The following is an 18,056-nucleotide window of genomic DNA, read 5'->3' on the forward strand; positions in this document are numbered from 1 at the left end:
TTTACACACTGCTGTTAATTAAAGTGACAAAAGGACAGGGCAGATACCTACTCAACAATGGAGGAAATGTGAATAGAATGCATGAAAAAATAAAGGAAACCAGTAACGGCAGCAATCATCTCAGTCAACCTCAACCACAGTTAAAGTTGTTGTTTGAGTCCAGTCTGACAAACACAGGGTAACATGCTGGGTTAACCTTTGACACCTCTCCCTTCCATCTCCCACTTCCCCTCATACGACCTCCCTTTCCTTCAGCCCCACCCATGGAGCAATAACACTGTTTTTTAAAGTGGGAGAAAAAAAGGAGATGGGCACAAGAGGTCAAATCCAAGTTCGGCATATATCAGCTGTCTTTCAAAAAGCTCAGCTTTTTTTTAATAGTGTGGATTTATTGTGCTGTGCTTTTTGGAGGATGATCATATATATATGTGGTCAGTAGTGCCTATGCTGTCTGTGACCCAGCCTCCGTCTCACGTTACACCCTATTTATAACATCCCCTTCCCAGGCTCCCCTCGTTCTGCAGCTCCTAGGAACCTCCTGTGCTTCCAGCTTCGAGCTCCACTCCTCTGTTCCTCCTGACATCTGAGAAGTTCTGCAGCAGCTTGTCCTGGGCTAACTGTTTATCCTGCGCAGCCTGCCAACCAGCCGCATGCTCCGGATTACCACAGGACGCCCATTTTCCAGCTCATTTTGCTATTTGATTTATTATTATTCTTTTTTTCAGTTAATGGAAAAAATTAGGAAAAGTAACCTGGATATGTGCTTGTGATCTTTCCATTTGTTGTTTTTGGTTGATTTTCTGACTTTGCTACTTCCACTCACCCATCCCACCCTCACTAGAGGGCCTTGTGAGTTTGTACTCCATGGATCACACACTGTTTGGCTGCCTGCGGAGCCCCCATGCCCCGGCACAGGCTTTGCATCCCGCCTTCACCCAGTCTCCCCTGACGCTCCATGGACGGACGGATCACATCTCCTACCCAGACTTGGCTTCTTCCTCATCCTCCTCCTCTACATCCTCACCTTCTCCATGTGTCATCTCCAGCTACCCGGGCGACGACGGTCTATTTTCTGGGCAGCACCACCACCACCGGAGCCACCTGCCCTCCCAGCAGCATCACCACCAGCCTCAGCACCACGGATCCTGGCACATCCCACAGATGCCGTCACCCGGTGGCGGCGCACGCCACAGCATTTGCCATCCACATCCCCTGTCGTCCCATGAGAACGGGCCCACGCCTCCAGACCTGGGCCACCCCGGTGCACCCAGCATATGTGCCAGCACACCAACTCTGGGTAGTGGCAGCACCCCAACAGGGGTTTCCTGTGTGCCCGCAGACTTCGGCAGACAGACCCTGTCACCCGCTGAAGCGGAGAAGAGGAACGGCAAGAGGAAAAGTGACAGCTCAGGTAAGAAGAATTCTGGGACTAAAAGGAGGAAAATGGAAAAATTGCAGAGGCTGAAAGGTTATTTTTTTTATTCTACATCTGCTTTGAAAAATAATAAATTTTGACATGTTTTAAAACAACAGACTAAAGCTTTAATTCTTCTGAGATCTTTTTGAAAGGTAAATGCTTTAAAATAAATAAGATCTTTTTTCCAAAATTTCCAACCCCAGTTCCAGAAGACCACAAACATCTGTATGCGTCAGTTGGGATCATTCAACAGCTCAGCTGTTGGGAGTTCTGCTGCTCTGATAGAAAAACAAAAAGAGTGTCTGAGAAGCAGTTTGTAGGTGTTGGCTGATACAGGCTGCAGGGGCGCCGAGCAATGGAGCAAAAGGCCATATCATAGCCTCCAAGGCACTTCTTACTCCCGCTGTGTTTTGCTTAAAAAAAAGAATCACATCTGGTTTGTTGCGGCACTCTTCAGAGGGCACAAAATGAGGTGCACAGTAAAGAATTGATGTCATGGACTGTAAAAGGGCTGCAGCGGCGCCTCGTGCCGCACTTAACGCCCGGCGGATGCAGACCTTTCATGCTTTTCCTGCTTAAATCTTGTGGTAAATATAAATCATAGCTGAGTGTGTTTTGAAATTACAATAATCTAATAAAATAAAAATATAGTTTCTCGATTTATTTCAATTACTTAACTTTATATTAATCCCGCCTATTTGAAATGTATTCTCAATTACTACTGAATATCACAGAAGCTTAACTATAACTAACTGACTAATACATTTAGTGTCTGATTTTTTTTTTATTAGTTTTTGTAATATATTTCTAGGTATAAACTTGGAGATTTTAGGCTTTAGGTTTTATTTTATTTTCAAACTTTTACTTCCCAATTTGTTTTTGAAAGATTTTTACAAAAGAAATTCAACATAATAAAAAAAAAGATATTACTTTGATGGCCTACAAAACATTTATGACCTTTAGTAACCAGGATAATCAATCATGGTGTGACAAACGGTCAGGGTCACAGAGACTCATGCTGGAGACATGATATTAGTCAGAGTTTTAAGGAAACGGGTCCTGTCTGTTCATTCTGTCCTTTTAAAGAATGTGAGACTCTAAAGAGATCCATAAACATTTTTGAACAATTTTTTTCCCAACAAATTCCACAAATTTTACATCATGTGGTTAATTAGTTTTGATCAAATAGCAAAATTTTGAATTGATTTTAAAATCAAACAAACGTTTGCGGTGATATACTGTTTTTATGTTTTTATAAACTGTATGTTTGAAACAATCAAATAAACTTGCTCACTACTATTAAGACAAGGCTGAGCAATGGTGCAGCCAAGCAGCGCACAATACCTGCCTTTATTAATATTCTAGAAAACTTTTATAATTTCTACTTTACTCTTAAAACCAAATGTTAATTAAAGCTTATCTGTGACAATTACCATTGACTGTTTTTAATCCTATTTTATTTCGTAATACTTGTGCATAATATTTGTGCTTTTCACTTTTACTGACAGTCTATTGTATTGGTGTTTTTTTTTGTTTGTTTGTTTTTTTTTTTGGCGGGGGGGGGGTTATATTTCAAATCTGGTTGCATTTCCTTAGTTGCTTTATTTATAAACAAAAATAAATAATTACAGTTATAAGCTACCTCAGTAGTATAGCTGTATAATAATAAAAATGGCACAATCATGTAACCAAGCAAAGGCTAATTTATAGTTTTGTTTGTCCTTTTCTTTTGCTGAATAATCAGCTCTCCTCGTGGAAAATGTTGCAGACGCATATTTGATCCAGTGATTCAACAAACTACCTCAAATTTTCCTTCACTGCCTCTAAAAACCAAGCTTCTGCATCCCAATCCCGCTTCCCCCCGCAGCTTTACAAGAGCCGGGCGTCTCGCAGCAGTGCGACCAATCGTTCTGATTACTGAGGCTAACTATGCTGCAGACTCCGTCAGCTGTCTAAATATCAGCTGGCTACCTTTTGCATGAGTTGCAGCTCTGATTGGGTTTCAGCATCTGGACCAGGGGCTTAAGGGTCAACTTGAGTAAAGATGCAGAAATAAAAAGAAAACCCTAGAATTAATTTCCTTGTTATTGTCCTCTCAAATATGAATCAGTTTATGGCCTCTTTTCAGTCTAAGCTGTCTTTTCATGGTCATGCTGAATGGTTTGGGGTTCAGGGGTTTATACCAAACTCATTGAGCTGTCATGGGAGTGGCTGTGCTTAAAGAAACACTAGATTTTTAGAAGAACAATAAAAAAGGTTTATTTGTTTGGGTATTGTTAAAAAAGCAGTAACGTCAAGCTGATATCAGTTTGAATAAAATTAACTTTATTTGGGAACGAAATATATTAAAAACAAATTTTACAATTGGAGGTTCTACTTTTGGGCATCTATTCTTCCACAGTTTTTCAGGAGGATCCCTGTTGAACTAAACCAAATTTATTTGGCAGCCTCAAACTGCATGCCCTGTCTGGGTGTGTGTGCTTTGCTCATATTATTCCTCCTTTTTTGTGGACAGATGAAAGTTACAGCGGGGACCTAATTGGTGTGGTGCAGCAGCGGTGCCATAAAAGTTCAGCCGCTCGTTTTAACTGCAGGCCCGCCTGCTGTAAAGCGGCTGTCTGTCTTCTGCTTTCATTTTTTTTTTTTTTTTTTTTTTTACATAACGTCTGCGTAAAGGAAAGGCAGCAGGTCAGTTTGTCTTTAGGATCGGCCACTTGCTGCTCGGTTTAAAATTACAGGGAGGGTAAGGCCGGGTCAAAGGGGAGCCAGGCACGAGCTGTGGGGAGAGGCAATAACATGTTTAATTTTACAAAATTTATGTGGGAATTCTTGGAGTTTACGTCTCTGTTTGTTTGTCTTGGACTCTAAATAAGCACTTGTGCCTTTTCAGCATCTTCTCATCCTGCTCTTTTGATGGTTATTAAAAAACTTACTTCTAATTGGAAGTAGGACTGTCTTTATGACAAGAGAGACAGCACCAGCAAGCAAGGCTTCGTCTGAGGAGAAACCTTAGATGAGTCCACAGGACTATTTACAGTTTTGCTTGACGTAGACCTGCTGCACTAAAGCGTGCTACAGAACCGACCCACTGATGAATCTCCATGGCAATTCTTGCTTCCTTTCAGTTTAGTATGCATATTTAAAGTGAGTCAAGAAAAAAAAACACAGAAAAAGCTCAGAACTGCTTTTTTTTATTTAAAATGCCAACTGTTTGGCCCTTAACGGATAAATGCATAAAATAAGAAAAGACAGTTTTGCCAGTGATGGCACAACTGATATTGATTGCAAATACTACAGTTTTTGCTTTGTAAATGTCTCATATAAGTGGTTAATATACCTTCTTGCCTCAAATTCTTCCTCCAGAGTTTTTAAAGCCTAATCTTGGGGAACTATTTTTTCCCCCCTGATTTTGAAGTCTTCCAAGATAAAGCAAAAATGAAAGCAAACAAAGATTGTGAAAATACAGTCTTATTTTCTGTTAGCTTCTCTGATAGTTTTCAGTCCTTCAACCCACCTCAACTCACCATAAACAACAATTGGACGATTAAGTTTGACAGACAGCTCTCGATTCCTTCTAAGTGGCCTTATTTCTTGCACCTGCCTTATTTCTTATTTTCCTCGCATGGAAATCTGCCCTGAGCACAAGAGAAACCCTGTGTGGTGTTTGATTTCAGAGTCCCAGGATGGGAATTACAAGCCAGACGTGAGCAGCAAGCCCAGAAAGGAGAGGACGGCGTTCACCAAGGAGCAAATCCGAGAGCTGGAGGCCGAGTTCGCCCACCACAACTACCTGACCCGACTAAGGCGCTACGAGATCGCCGTGAACCTTGACCTCACTGAAAGACAAGTATGTCCCTCCAATCTGCCTGTTTCCTCTGGGGTTCAGACATTACTGAACCTCCATTAGCACATTAATGCCATGTTGTGAAAACAGAGGCGCCCTCAGGACAAGAAGAAGGCTTTTCACTCGCTACTGTGTTTTGCTAACTTCATGGCGGGGGCTCATTGCGCTCCAGATGTGGCTGCGTCATTGGGCGATCCTATTCCAGATGTTCCTGTCTATCGTTTCAGGAGGCTGTAGACGGGGTTGGAGGAAGTGCTGTCTAGCAAGTGGCTTCCACTTCCCTACTACCTCTGCAGCTAAACTTCGGCCTCTGAGCGTGGGCCGATCTCCGTAAAACACAACGATATGAAATAAATAACAGGAGACAAATTGAGGAAGGAAGTGGCCCAAAGCTTGTTGCTCTACTGCAACCTTTTGGAAGCTGTAACTCACACCCATTTGACACGTTGCCAGTGATTCAGGTTGTTAGACGGACAATAGATCCGATGAGAATATCAGATGGAGTTTTTAACTAATGCATTGGACAAATCTAGTTCAAACCTCTCCCATAAACACACTTTTAACCAGATCTTAGTTTCATCGAGCAGAAGTTATTTAGGTTTACCTGTTGATAGACATCTGCATTAATGAATTGGTTATTTAATTCCTAGAATGTAAAATCCTTTTAAAATTGTGTTTTTTAAGACTGTATTCCTAAAGCGGACGATTTAATCACTTAAATTGAATAGTTTCTTCTATTTATATTTATGCTCATTTACAATTTTGACGCAACACACATATTATTATAATTTTTTTTAATATATTAAGTTGAAAGTACACAATATTTTAAAACCTGCTTAAATTATTCAATGTAAAAAGCTGCACTTGTTGGGTTTCCGACTAATTCCTGGCTTCCTGTATAGGCTTTGTGACACCTGCTAAATTTTGATGATAAAAGTCCTTAAATATGTCACAGCTAACAGCAGACACTCATGAAAAGTCACTGTGTTCCTAAAAATATGTCAAAAAGTGCAATTAAAAAAACATTTATTTTGTAGATATTAAAACTAGTTCTCCACTGACTTGTTTTGTAGAAGCGCTGGTGAAGATTCTCAGTCATTCAGGTCATAGTCATTCCAAAAAAAAGTCTTGGATGGGAAGCGAAATGTTTTCAAACTTGGAAACAAAGTCCAGTGGATTGTTTTTTATTTATACATTTTTTTTGGAATGAATATTTTGTACAAGGTTAGGGTGAAATAATACAAGAAAAAGTTTTGTCTTCATGTCAAAATACTATCTTATTTTATGATTACTTTAGTGTCTTGAATAGTTATAAACATTGATATACAGTTAAAGATAGTTTACATTTAGTTTGGTTTTATTGTACTGTCAATGATTTAGTCCTTACTATTAAGAAAAGAAACACTGTATGTTTTGTCAAATGAAATAAAAAACATTCTTGTTATGGTCCTTAAGATAAAGAATGTTTAAAAAGTTTAGGTCTATTAAATTAAAATCATCATCAGCAACTATGAACGATTTGACTGTTTACTGTAAAACATTATTGAATTTACCAAAAAAGTAGCGTTACTCAAGACACACGGCGTGGTCTGTATTCTAACTACTCAATGGGACTTTTATGATCGGTTTTAAATAAATTATTGATGTCCCAACAAAAATAAGCTTAATACAACTTAACAATTCCTCTTTGTCAGTCTCATTTTGTGAGACTTTTTTCTATAAAAAAGAAGTAAAAGGAAACATAGTCATTTTATCCTCTTTACCAATTGCCATCTTTCCTAGAAGCTACTAAAATAATGACTGATATGCATTAAAAACAGCTGCATCTGCATGTACACCTGCAGAGAGGTTCCAGCACAGAAACATTGGAAATGTATATGCACTTCAGATCAAATAAAAGTTTGCCTAGATCCACTTATTATAGAAGCTGTTTCACATCCAAGAGAAAGCAGGACACAGCATCTCAGGGGTTTTAGGGGCCCAAAAGGACAAAAAAGTGATGTTATCTGTTCAAAACTGAGACTAAAATTAGTTAATTTTCTGTGCTAAAGGTGACTTGTCTTTGGTGCATTTCGAAATTTTGAGTACATCTAAGTGTACACTAATGCGCCTAGCTCACAATTAAGAGTCAGTGTGTAAAGGTATAATGATTTTAAAAAGGCACAAACCTTTAGATTTAGATTCGGTTTCTATCAGCACTTTATTTGTACTTTCTTGCTGCCATAGATTTGTTACCTGGTAACCTGCAAACCAACCCCTAAAGGAAAATAATACGATCAAACTCAGGAACATCTCCTTTTTCAGTGTTTTACATGGAAATGCCTCTAGAATTAAAATTAAAAAGATGAGAATAACAACAATCAGCTGTTATTGAATATATAGCTCTTCTACTGTCTGTTAGCATCACCGTTTATGGGTGAAAGGCATTATGTAGATAAAAAGTCCAAACTGTCTTAAAAAAGCTTTGCTTCAAATTTTCTTTTAAAGTTTTTTTTACTGTTTCTTCATTGAAATCCGTAAATATGAATACTAAAGTGAAAAAACGTAACAGAAGATTTATGATTTTCAGATCGTGACTCAGAAATATTTGCCTTTTTCAGGCAAGTTATAAACGATTTTTGAAGCAATTCAAAGCTCTCACATTCTGAAGACACCTGCAGAGTGTGGCTTTGAATAGTCAAATACATCAAAAAATCAACGTAATGCTCCCCTTTTGGTTTGAATTACAAAGTTGCAGAAGCTTAGGAAAAAAAACTCCTTTTCAGTCTTCATGCTAACTGAGTGCAGAGAGTTTGCCATCCTGCAGCGCACTCCCACATTGTTGCAATTAATCTTTCTTTGGCGTCAAAGTCTGCATACATTTTTGTATTTTGTCAGCTATTGCAACATACGTTGACTGTGTGTGAGTTTTGTCTGGAACCACACGTAGTAGGAGATTCTGAGGTAAACACTGGCAATAAAATCGGTTGGCCCCGCAGCTTGATTTATGCTGCATGTGCTGTTTGGAGAAACCTGATGGATGTTTAATGTGTTTGGGGTGCTGTGAAAACCGGATTATCTTTGAAGACGGCAGTTAGGAGGCGTCAGAATGGAACATCTCGCATGATGAAAATTTTAATATTTTAAATCTTTACTGAAGTTAACATAAAAATCCCTTAAACTTGAATTTTGAATAGATAATTTTATAACTGCAGTACATTTAAAATGTATGACAACTCTTAAACCGCACTAAGAGAACTTATTCAACTTTTGTCATACAGTTCATGAACTGTTTTTACCATCAGAGGTTTTTTAACTGTTAAATCAAGTTTTACTGAAATGTAGTCAGTCTACACATCTCAGCATTTCTGATACAAAGATTCTGTATTAGGAGTGGGGGATAAATAGTCTAGAAATTGGAAAACATTTACGCCCACTTCAGGGATGGTGCATTGGGTCATTTGGGAGGGGTTTTATTGTATATTGGGAGTTGGTATCTATCATGATATGAACCCCCTCACCCCACCCAAAAAACTAAATCAGACGTTTTCTTACCCAATTTTTGCCATTTTATGATTGAAAACTGATTCAAATCTAAAGGTAACACTTTTTTTTAGCTTTTGCAAATCAAATGTAATAAAGTACATTAAAATAATGCATTATTCCTGACTGACTGCAAATCATGCTGCTGTAGTCTGACCATTAGATGTTACTAAAATTAAGTACTGTAGCTTTAAAACTGACAAGTTCAAGTTATTTTCATGTCAATATGACTCAATACACAGCAAAAAAAGAAATCTAAATAAGTCATTTCTTCTTAAAATAAGTGCATTTTTTCTTGAATTAAGGATTTAAGTGAGACTCTTTGCCAATGGAACAAGACAATTTACGCTTAAAATAAGAAAAAACAATTGCATTGTCTTATTTCAAGTGCATTTTATCTAGATACCTTATTTTAAGAGTAAAAATACTAATTCCATTCGCAAATCTGCTCAAATTAAGGGTAAATACCCTTAATTCAAGACATTTTTACTCATTTTGAGATCATTTTTGCAGTGTACAAATTATTCAACTGTTTTATATCTAAAATAAAAACTTAATGACGTATTTACAATGAGTTTAATCATATTATGAGCAAACTGTATGAGGGTAAAGAAGCACAAAAAGAAAAAAACCTCTTCTTGGATCCCTTTTTCCATTTTTAAGAAGGATGGGAGACTGGTTTCAAGATTCAGATTTACTTTTAAGTTTAAAGTTCTTCTAGTAATGGTGTTTGTTAATAAAAAAAAAAAAGATTTGAAAGATTTTTTATTTAGTCTCAAAATTCTTGTAGTGATGGTGTTAATTAAATCCCAAATGAGTATGTTGAAATTCTGAGCTTGATGATTATCCCCCACCCCTAATATTTTACGTAAAATTACACAGTACAGCCTGCCCCTGTGTGAAACCAGAGCCAAAAACATGTTGCTGCAGCCTCTCATCTTCTTCTTTCAAAAAGCAGCCAAGGCCTGTAAAGAATCCGTACTGATACTCAGCACCCTGCACGTTCAAGACAAACGTTTGTGTTGTCAACTAACTTCCTGACCTAGTTATGGCCCCATCCCCTTTGGAATGACGCTCCCCAAAAATAAACCCCCCTCCCCCTGTGTCAGAGGGGCACATTTGGCTTCACACCACACCCCCCCACCCCCTTCAGGGTCCATGAGTTGACCCTCTGGAAGCCTCTGCTGCTTGATGCGTAAACCGTTTTAAGCAACAGCTTAATCATCACTTTGAGAGACTCAAATACGGTAGAGGCTGTCGAGTAAGGGGAAAACAGGTAGATGCAGAGTGACAGGTGGAGCTGTACGTCCACATAAGTAATCAACCTGAGAATAAAAATCTATTATTCAACTTTATTGTCTTACATCTTTAAAAGCTTGATGGTTGCAAAAAGACGCAAACCTTTAATAGTTATGATTTGATAAACTGGGACAAAAAAAAGGGGGAAGATTGGTGCAAATAATAGACAATTGAAGCTTGCTTTGAGTTTAGGAAAGGAAGCAGCAGCCAATCTGACCAACGTTATGAAAGTGTTTGTTAAAAGCTGTCTTCAAAAGATGGCATAATGACTGCTCTTCATCAACTATTAGATTATTAGGTCATTTTCAAACCTTTTCCAACCCATCATTCTGTAGATAGAAAGATTCATCCGAATTGGAATATATTTAAAACAAATGCCCATACTGCCAGGATTGGATGTTCCAACCATTTAATCCCAAGCTCAGGCTGTGCATTACTCAGAGAAAGGACAAAAACCCCAACAGCTCCGTCTCAGACTGTAGAGCCCCTCTGTAATTACTGAAAATAAAATGGCCCAATGTCTTGATTCCTGCTGGGTGAGCCGTTTTTGAATGTTATATGAGTTTGGAGGCTTTGAAAACGGGAATATATTTTATAAGGTGGCAGCAGGGAGGCTCCAAAATGAAACATGTTGAAAGCTCATCAACCTGGGAAGGCTTATATGGTCATAAGGTAATCTCTAATGAACTTAAAATCTATCATTCTGAAGTGGTAGAGATGTTTTGCAATAGGAAAAAAATGCGAATTTGGAGCTTTTGTTGGGATTTCTTGTCATACTCTATAGGGGTAACACATTTTTAGTAACATTTATCGCATAACAAATGTTAAAGTTCTTGGCGGGACAATAACAAGAACGCTAAATGTGTTAGAGTTTTTTTGTAGGAAACAGCGTGTTTTTTCTAAAAACAGAATAGTATCATTTATACTGTAAGAGATGCCCATAAATTCACAGTATAAAGTACTGTATTAATTTTAATGAATTTTCTGTCATTTGTTTTTCTGGATCTTTCAACAGTATTTATCATAGCCGTTTAGGTAAGAGAATTCTGACAACTCAACAATGGGCAACATTTTATAGTAATTTGGATTAGAGAAAGATTAAGAGAGGAACAAAAACAGATACGTTTTTTTTTTTCTTTTTTTTCTACAGAATTTGTTTTACCAGAAAAAATCTGTAAAAAAAAATTAGAGAAGATCCTGGAAGATAATTACAAGGCCCATAACTGTTTTTGTTTTTTTACGTACCATTTTTAGAATAGAATAGAAATAGAATAGAAAATCCCTTTATTGTCCCACAGTGGGGAAATTCTGGTGTTTACAGCAGCAAAGAGAATATAGAAAAAAACTGTCACAGAAATGTGGACCTTAGAAAAACTTAGGTTATAAACGATCTAGGTTACAAAGTAACATCTAAATTCATAACTTAAACTTTAAAGGGATTTCTTACTTAATCGATGAAATCAGTTTCTCCATAAGTTTCTCCATAAGGGGCAGCATCATCATTAGCCCAGACAAACCCTTTAAAACTAAGCTCAGGTTAAAAGTAGAACTAGTTTTAAGCTAGCTGTAGTACTACATGGTGTTGCCAGTGATCGAAGTACAATTACTTTGTTACTGTACTTAAGTACACTTTTTAGGTATCTATACTTTACTCCATTACTTATTTTTCTTCCTATTTCTGACTTTTACTCATTACATTTTCACACAAGTATCGGGAGATGGAGACGGAGACCAAGACCTCCCTCATCCTTGTCCCTATCTCAAAGGATTTTTCAAAATAGTTGAAAAATTTAGCTTGCAATTCATATAGTGGCCTCTGGCTGTTTTTTTTAAAGGTTACTCTATATGTTTATATTTTAAGTAGTTTTTGGAGCACATACTTTTTCACTTTTACTTGAGTAAAGAGGTCAAGTTGACACTTTAATTTTTACCAGAGTGTTTTTAAACTGCAGTATCTATACTTCTACTTAAGTAACAGATCTGTTTACCTTTGACACATCTGGGTGTTGCAGTTGCATTTAAATCTTCTGTATAGCCTGATATTACATTTTCAAATGTGAAGCCATCTGCCAAATAAGTTTGGTCAAAACTAGTTGATCAACTGGTTAATTTCTCAAACACTTTCTTTTGTATTGATTTCTCCAACAATAAAATCAACTGCTGAAATAAAAGGAAGTTTGTTTGATGGCCAAAGCAAAGGTTATTATTTATTCTTTATTCCAGCTTTTATTGTCATTAAACTGTCACAAGTAGGGAGCAATGAAATGAACTCTCTACATCTAACCCATCCCCTTGGGGAGCAGTGGACTGCCATTGTGCGGCAACTAGGGAGCAGTGTTGATGTTAAGGATCTTTGCTCAGGGACCCAGAGTGGCAGTCTGTGGGAGTGGGGCTTGAACGCCAACCTCAGGATTCCAAGCTCTATGCCCTAACCACTAGGCTGCCACTCCCCTGAAATTACTATTTTTTATTGTTATTTTTGTCTTTTATATTTTTATATTCAGACTTTATATTGGTCACTAATGGTATTGGTGGTTATAGAGGACTTGCATCTAGACAAACTGGTGGCAGGAGTAAAGTAAAAACAAAGATGTTTGATATTAAAAAGCAACAAAAATGTCCAATATAAAATAAATCCCAAAATGTGAACCGGAGATCATGAAGCTGTATAACTCCACAAAGAAAAGTAGCGGTGGAGGGGAGAATTAAATACAGTAAGATTAGCTAAATCAACTAACCTAAAGAACCAAATGGGAATATATCCTGGGGAGAAATGATGAGCAGAACAATAAAGGGAGGAGACTAATGAGCAGAATGGAAGCAGCGGAGAGCGCGATCAGAAAACAGACGAAATCAGACAGGAACTAAACCCAAACCTGAAGCTAATAAGCTGCAGACAAAGAACACAACTAGATATAGCAAAAACCTTCAACCAACCACAGACTGGGAAACCATTGGGAAATAGGAAGTGAACAAAGCATAACAACAGCAACTTCTAAATCAAACGGAAAGCTAATAGAAACCAAAAAAATCTCTAACAAAACACATCAAGTTACCCAAACATGATGGACAAAGTCCATTACATGAAATCCTGATTGAAATATTCTAGTATGATCTTAAAGGAGCCATGATAAGAGAAGAGTCTGCTTAACTTTTTTTTAGACTGATGAAAGACTAATACACTCTTATTGCTTTTCTATTTTGGCTCTATTTTGAAAGGAGGGAGTCTTTTGAGTTTTTGCACATTTGATGTTAGATTTCAGCATCTTTAAAACCTGTTTTTCTAAAGCTGTTATTGGAACTGAAGAAAATAGGTGAATATTATGAGACAGGTTTGAATATTTCTCCCTGTTATACTCCACAGGTGAAAGTGTGGTTCCAGAACAGAAGGATGAAATGGAAAAGAGTGAAAGGTGGCCAGCAGGGTGCAGCTGCTCGTGAGAAGGAACTGGTGAATGTGAAAAAAGGAACACTTCTGCCATCAGAGTTCTCCGGCATTGCGGCGCTCCATCACTCCACGGACTCCTTGGCCAATGAGGACAGTCATGACAGTGATCAGAGCTCTGAGCATGCTCACTTATGATGCACAGGCACACACACATCCGTCCCCTCGTTCGCCTCGGGACCTTCCTTAGAAGGAACTGCTGTTGGAAGATTCCCCATGGCCATTCAATCAAACAACGAGGAGGGATATTTGTTTAAAAAAATAGCTGCAGAAATGATGTAATTATTTTGCTCCTAACAGATTTCTTGTTTTTTTTTTTTGTTTTTTTTCATTTTTTCAACGCACCTAAATGTTTTAAAAAGAATCTTATCATTGAACAAGATAACCTGATTAAATACAAAAATAACTTTTCAAATTTATTTCATTTTATTATAAAACAAAAATACTATCCAAGCCAACCCGATCCTACCGGTACCTAAAAATGTAATTTCCCCAGAAGTCAGTGGTTGTTCTGCCTTTGCTGTCAGCAACCCTACCAAGCAAAAAATAGGTTGAAAATATATTGAAAAAATAACATGATTTTAATCTCCATTTGGTTATTAAGTGAAAGGTAAAAAAAATGTTGTAATTTTTCAGATAGTAACGTCTACTATTGGACCAAAGTGGAACAAAATCAGACCGACCAAACAGCCCAATTTTAAACAACTATTTCTGGACTAACCTCTGAATGATGTCTGGTATTTGGGGTGGACACCCATCGCTGTGATGGAATGTTGAATTTACTTTCACGATGGGCAACTGTGGAGTTTGCAGGAGGGTTGATGGTTCAAGCCCTTATCTTGTCGTTGGGCAAGACACTTCACCTGCTTTGCTTACTGATGGTGGTCAGAGGGCCTGGTGTTATCAGCCTGGCTTCTATCAGTGACCCCAGGGCAGCTATAATCTAAGATGTAGCATGCCATCATTGTGCAAATGAATGGATGAATGACTGAAAAGCGTAAAGAGCTTTGGTCAAGATTCCTGACTTGAGGTGGATAGATCCAGGCAGGTAGATTAAACTATTTTGCAAGTGCTATATAAGTACAGACTATTTTTATCCTAGAATTGTTTTGTCTGAAACAAAAAAAATAGCAGGATCCCTTCCATGTTTGAAAAGGTGTTTCTCATCTGTTTTTGTAAAGTAGTTCATGGTGCTTTATAGATTTCTTGGCCCGCTTATGATTGTCTTACAGATTTATTTAAGTCATTTCGTAAATCTAAAGTCAATGCAGTAATCCGGCCTGGGTTTTGTAAGTGAAACTTGATTCAACTGGTCAGCTGTTTTGACCAGTTAATCAGTGCATTTCATTTTCTTCTTGTGATCAGGTTGGCTTGGATACCTTTTTGTCTTTAATATATATATTCATAAATCCATGCATTTTGTAATTACTCAAGTTGTCTTTGTCTAATGATGGCTTAAAACATTCAGGTATGAAATACAAGCAAAAGCAAATCTTTGAGGAAGTGAAAAGCTTTTTCCCTGTATTGCAACTGAACTATGGAAATTGGCTAAAAGGAAATCATACTTAAACATTCCATGTTTTGTCTATTTGCAGGAGCAGCCTGAAGCTTTGATTTGCACTGTTGAACCAAAGTCTGTGCCTCAATCGGTTTCTACTGTTTAAAATGTAAATTACGCTGTAATTAAGTGTTTGACTCAACCAGGTGCCGGGAAATCTGATACACCTGGCAAATATAAGCGAACTGTAAATAATTCTTAGTTTTGTCTTACTGTAACAATAAGCCTATACCCAGACTGTTCAGCTCTTGCAGCATTATACACTGACAGCTTGTTAGCTGACATTTTTCTGCCTGGAGATACCTTTTTTGCAAATGATTTGAAACGTGACACATGAGACAGTTGCAAAGAATAAAACATTAAGAGTGGTTTATAAAGTGTCTTATATAGAACTTTTTCACTACGCCCTTCTGCTAAAACAATTTTTGCAGCATTTTTTTCATGTGAATTAATCTAGTGTTGAATATATATTCCAACACACAAGGCTAAAATTAATGAAACATTGCAGAGTGCAGAAAGCTGGCAACGTGGGCGCATGTTAAAATCACCTTCGCCCGAGGGCTGGGCCGGGACTTCTGCCAAGACTCGACAGAACCCACAAAGGATGGGATCCTGTTACCAAATCCAGTTGAAAATAATTTAGAGTCTTGATCTCATCTTTCACCGCGTTGTGATTGTGCATGCTAATTTGTCTTAGAGGCACCTCACGCAGTATTTGAGGTTTATAATTTTTTTTTCTTTTAGCCCCTGCAGACATAACCCTCTGATCCTGAATCTGATCCCACTTTTTTTTTTTTTTTTACATTACCACTGCAGATTATTCACAAGCGATGAGGGCTCCCCTCTTTTTCCACTTTGATTTAAATTTGAACAAACATTGTTTGTAACCACACAGAAATGAGCCCTTGTTAGCTCTGTTATAACCCCGAACTCCTGACTGTCAGCTGCTGTCCGTACATCGAAAATGTAAAGAATGCATATCCTGAAGGTAATTAGTGTGCAGATTTAAATTATTTAAAAGGCCAAAGTGTGCTGATTCGACTGGCTTTCTATGAATTTTCACAGTAAAATCAATTAGGGTTTAGTTTGGGTTTTTTGGCTCATTTTATGGTTGTCATCCAGAATGACATTGCACAATACAGGCAAACATAGAAAAAGTTGAAAATATTAAGTTGAAAGCTTATAGTAACAGCAGGATGATTGCAGATAAAAAAAATAATAATTCACTGCATTTAAATCCATGCTTATTCTAAAGTCCATGTATTTATGACGATATGATGTATTCTGTGTGGAGTCCCCTTAATAGCCCTCTAAAGTTCACAGTGTTGTTGATCATCAGCAGATTTGCAGTGGCTTGCCAAAATATTTAATATTTTATGTGATAAACCAACCATAATTTGTGGATAAAAGTGAACTGGAAGGACAGTGATACCAAGTTCCATATAAGTAGCGTCATATAGATGAGTTATGCAACCATCACTCTTTTTTTTCACATTAATTCGTTTCATGAGATAATCTTTCCACGTTCAGCTTTAATCCCATTAATGTTTGTTGGTCAAGTTTAGAACCAGTCATATAACTCTAACTGACTGACTAATCCAGAACATATCAATACACATACTGCTTGTACATTTTCCATATAAAAGTTTACCACTAATTAATCATAACCTCTGAAACCTTTCATTCTGTCTTTAAGATACAATAGTTACAGGATTGTAGCTCGTGATAATAGAATGTTACACAGTTTTTACTTTTTTACAATCAAAAAGTAATGGCTCATTGCCTGCAAAAAAATAAAATAAAATGTATATTTTTCCTAATCTATCTATGCAGACAGCTGTCCTGTGTGTCAAAGGGTGAGAGGTGGGGTACACCCTGGACGGTCTGTCAGTCCTTCGCAGAAGCAATAGTAGAAAGGAAAAACTCCTTTTTAACAGAAGAAAACTCCAACAGAACCAGAAACAGTGTGAGCAACCTTAAACCCGAGATTGACTAGGGGTCCAAGGAAACAGAAGCAGACATACAAAACTAACATAGAACCACTGATCTATATTTTCTATGTTACAAAATGTAACATTAAACTAGCTCCACGGGTGGCTCTGTCTGGGAAAGAGCTCTGAGCCAGTTTCCATGTCAAAGGGGTGAAAGAGAGCCCATAGCTATGTCTAGGAGAGATTTAGAACTAAGAACTGAAAGACAGACCCAACTCAATCATCTATAATCTAAGGTGTGATGGCAGCAGCCCAGCTGATGTTTCTCTCCAGGATAGTGTCACAGCTAAACAGGAAATGACAGATGAATCTACTATGATGAGAAAGGCGGAACATAAATTTAGAGGTTGAACTAACAAATACAGAAGGAAGAATAGAGATTTAATAACGCAGAATGATGGAAGGGGTCCCTATGTCCTCAAGCAGTCTAAGCCTTTAGCAGCATAACTATAGGGATAGCTGAGGATCATCTGAGTCGCTCTAACTATAAGCTTGAACAAAAAGGAAAAGTTTAAGACTAGCCTTAAATTTAGACAGGATGGATGTCTGGCGGATTAATACTGGTAGTTGGTTCCACAGGAACTAAAAGATCTGCCTCCCATTCAACTTGAGAAATTCTAGGAACTAGGCTACTAGATTAAGAGCAAGGGGCTCCATTAAGAACATGAGGAATGATCAGATCCCCGATATAAGATGGAGCTTGGTTATTTAGGGCTTTATATGTGAGAAGGAGCATTTTAAATGATATAGAATTTAAAAGGAAGCCAATAAAGAGCAGATAAGATAGGACAACTATGATCTCTCTTTTAAATTATCATAAGATCTTTGGATGCAGCATTTTGGATCAGCTAAAGACTTTTAACTACAGTTTGTGGACTGATACAAAAGAATTGCAATACGCTAGCTTTGAAGTGACAAATGCATGGAGTCCATGGACTAGTTTCTCAGCATCGCCCTTGGAGAGAATATTTCTCATTTTT

General features: G+C 37.6%; 1 protein-coding gene across 1 annotated transcript; it reads left to right on the forward strand.

Annotated features, from left to right (window-relative positions):
• Positions 1-365: 365 nt before the first annotated feature.
• On the forward strand, positions 366-18,056 carry meox2 (mesenchyme homeobox 2). Its single transcript, XM_015399586.1, has 3 exons — positions 366-1,411; positions 5,092-5,264; positions 13,447-18,056. Exons 1-3 carry the CDS (start codon positions 865-867, stop codon positions 13,663-13,665), a joined length of 939 nt encoding a protein of 312 aa, XP_015255072.1. The 5' UTR covers positions 366-864; the 3' UTR covers positions 13,666-18,056.

This window comes from Cyprinodon variegatus, unplaced genomic scaffold (assembly GCF_000732505.1).
Source record: "Cyprinodon variegatus isolate N-32 unplaced genomic scaffold, C_variegatus-1.0 Scaffold1026, whole genome shotgun sequence".
Lineage (NCBI taxonomy): Eukaryota > Metazoa > Chordata > Actinopteri > Cyprinodontiformes > Cyprinodontidae > Cyprinodon > Cyprinodon variegatus.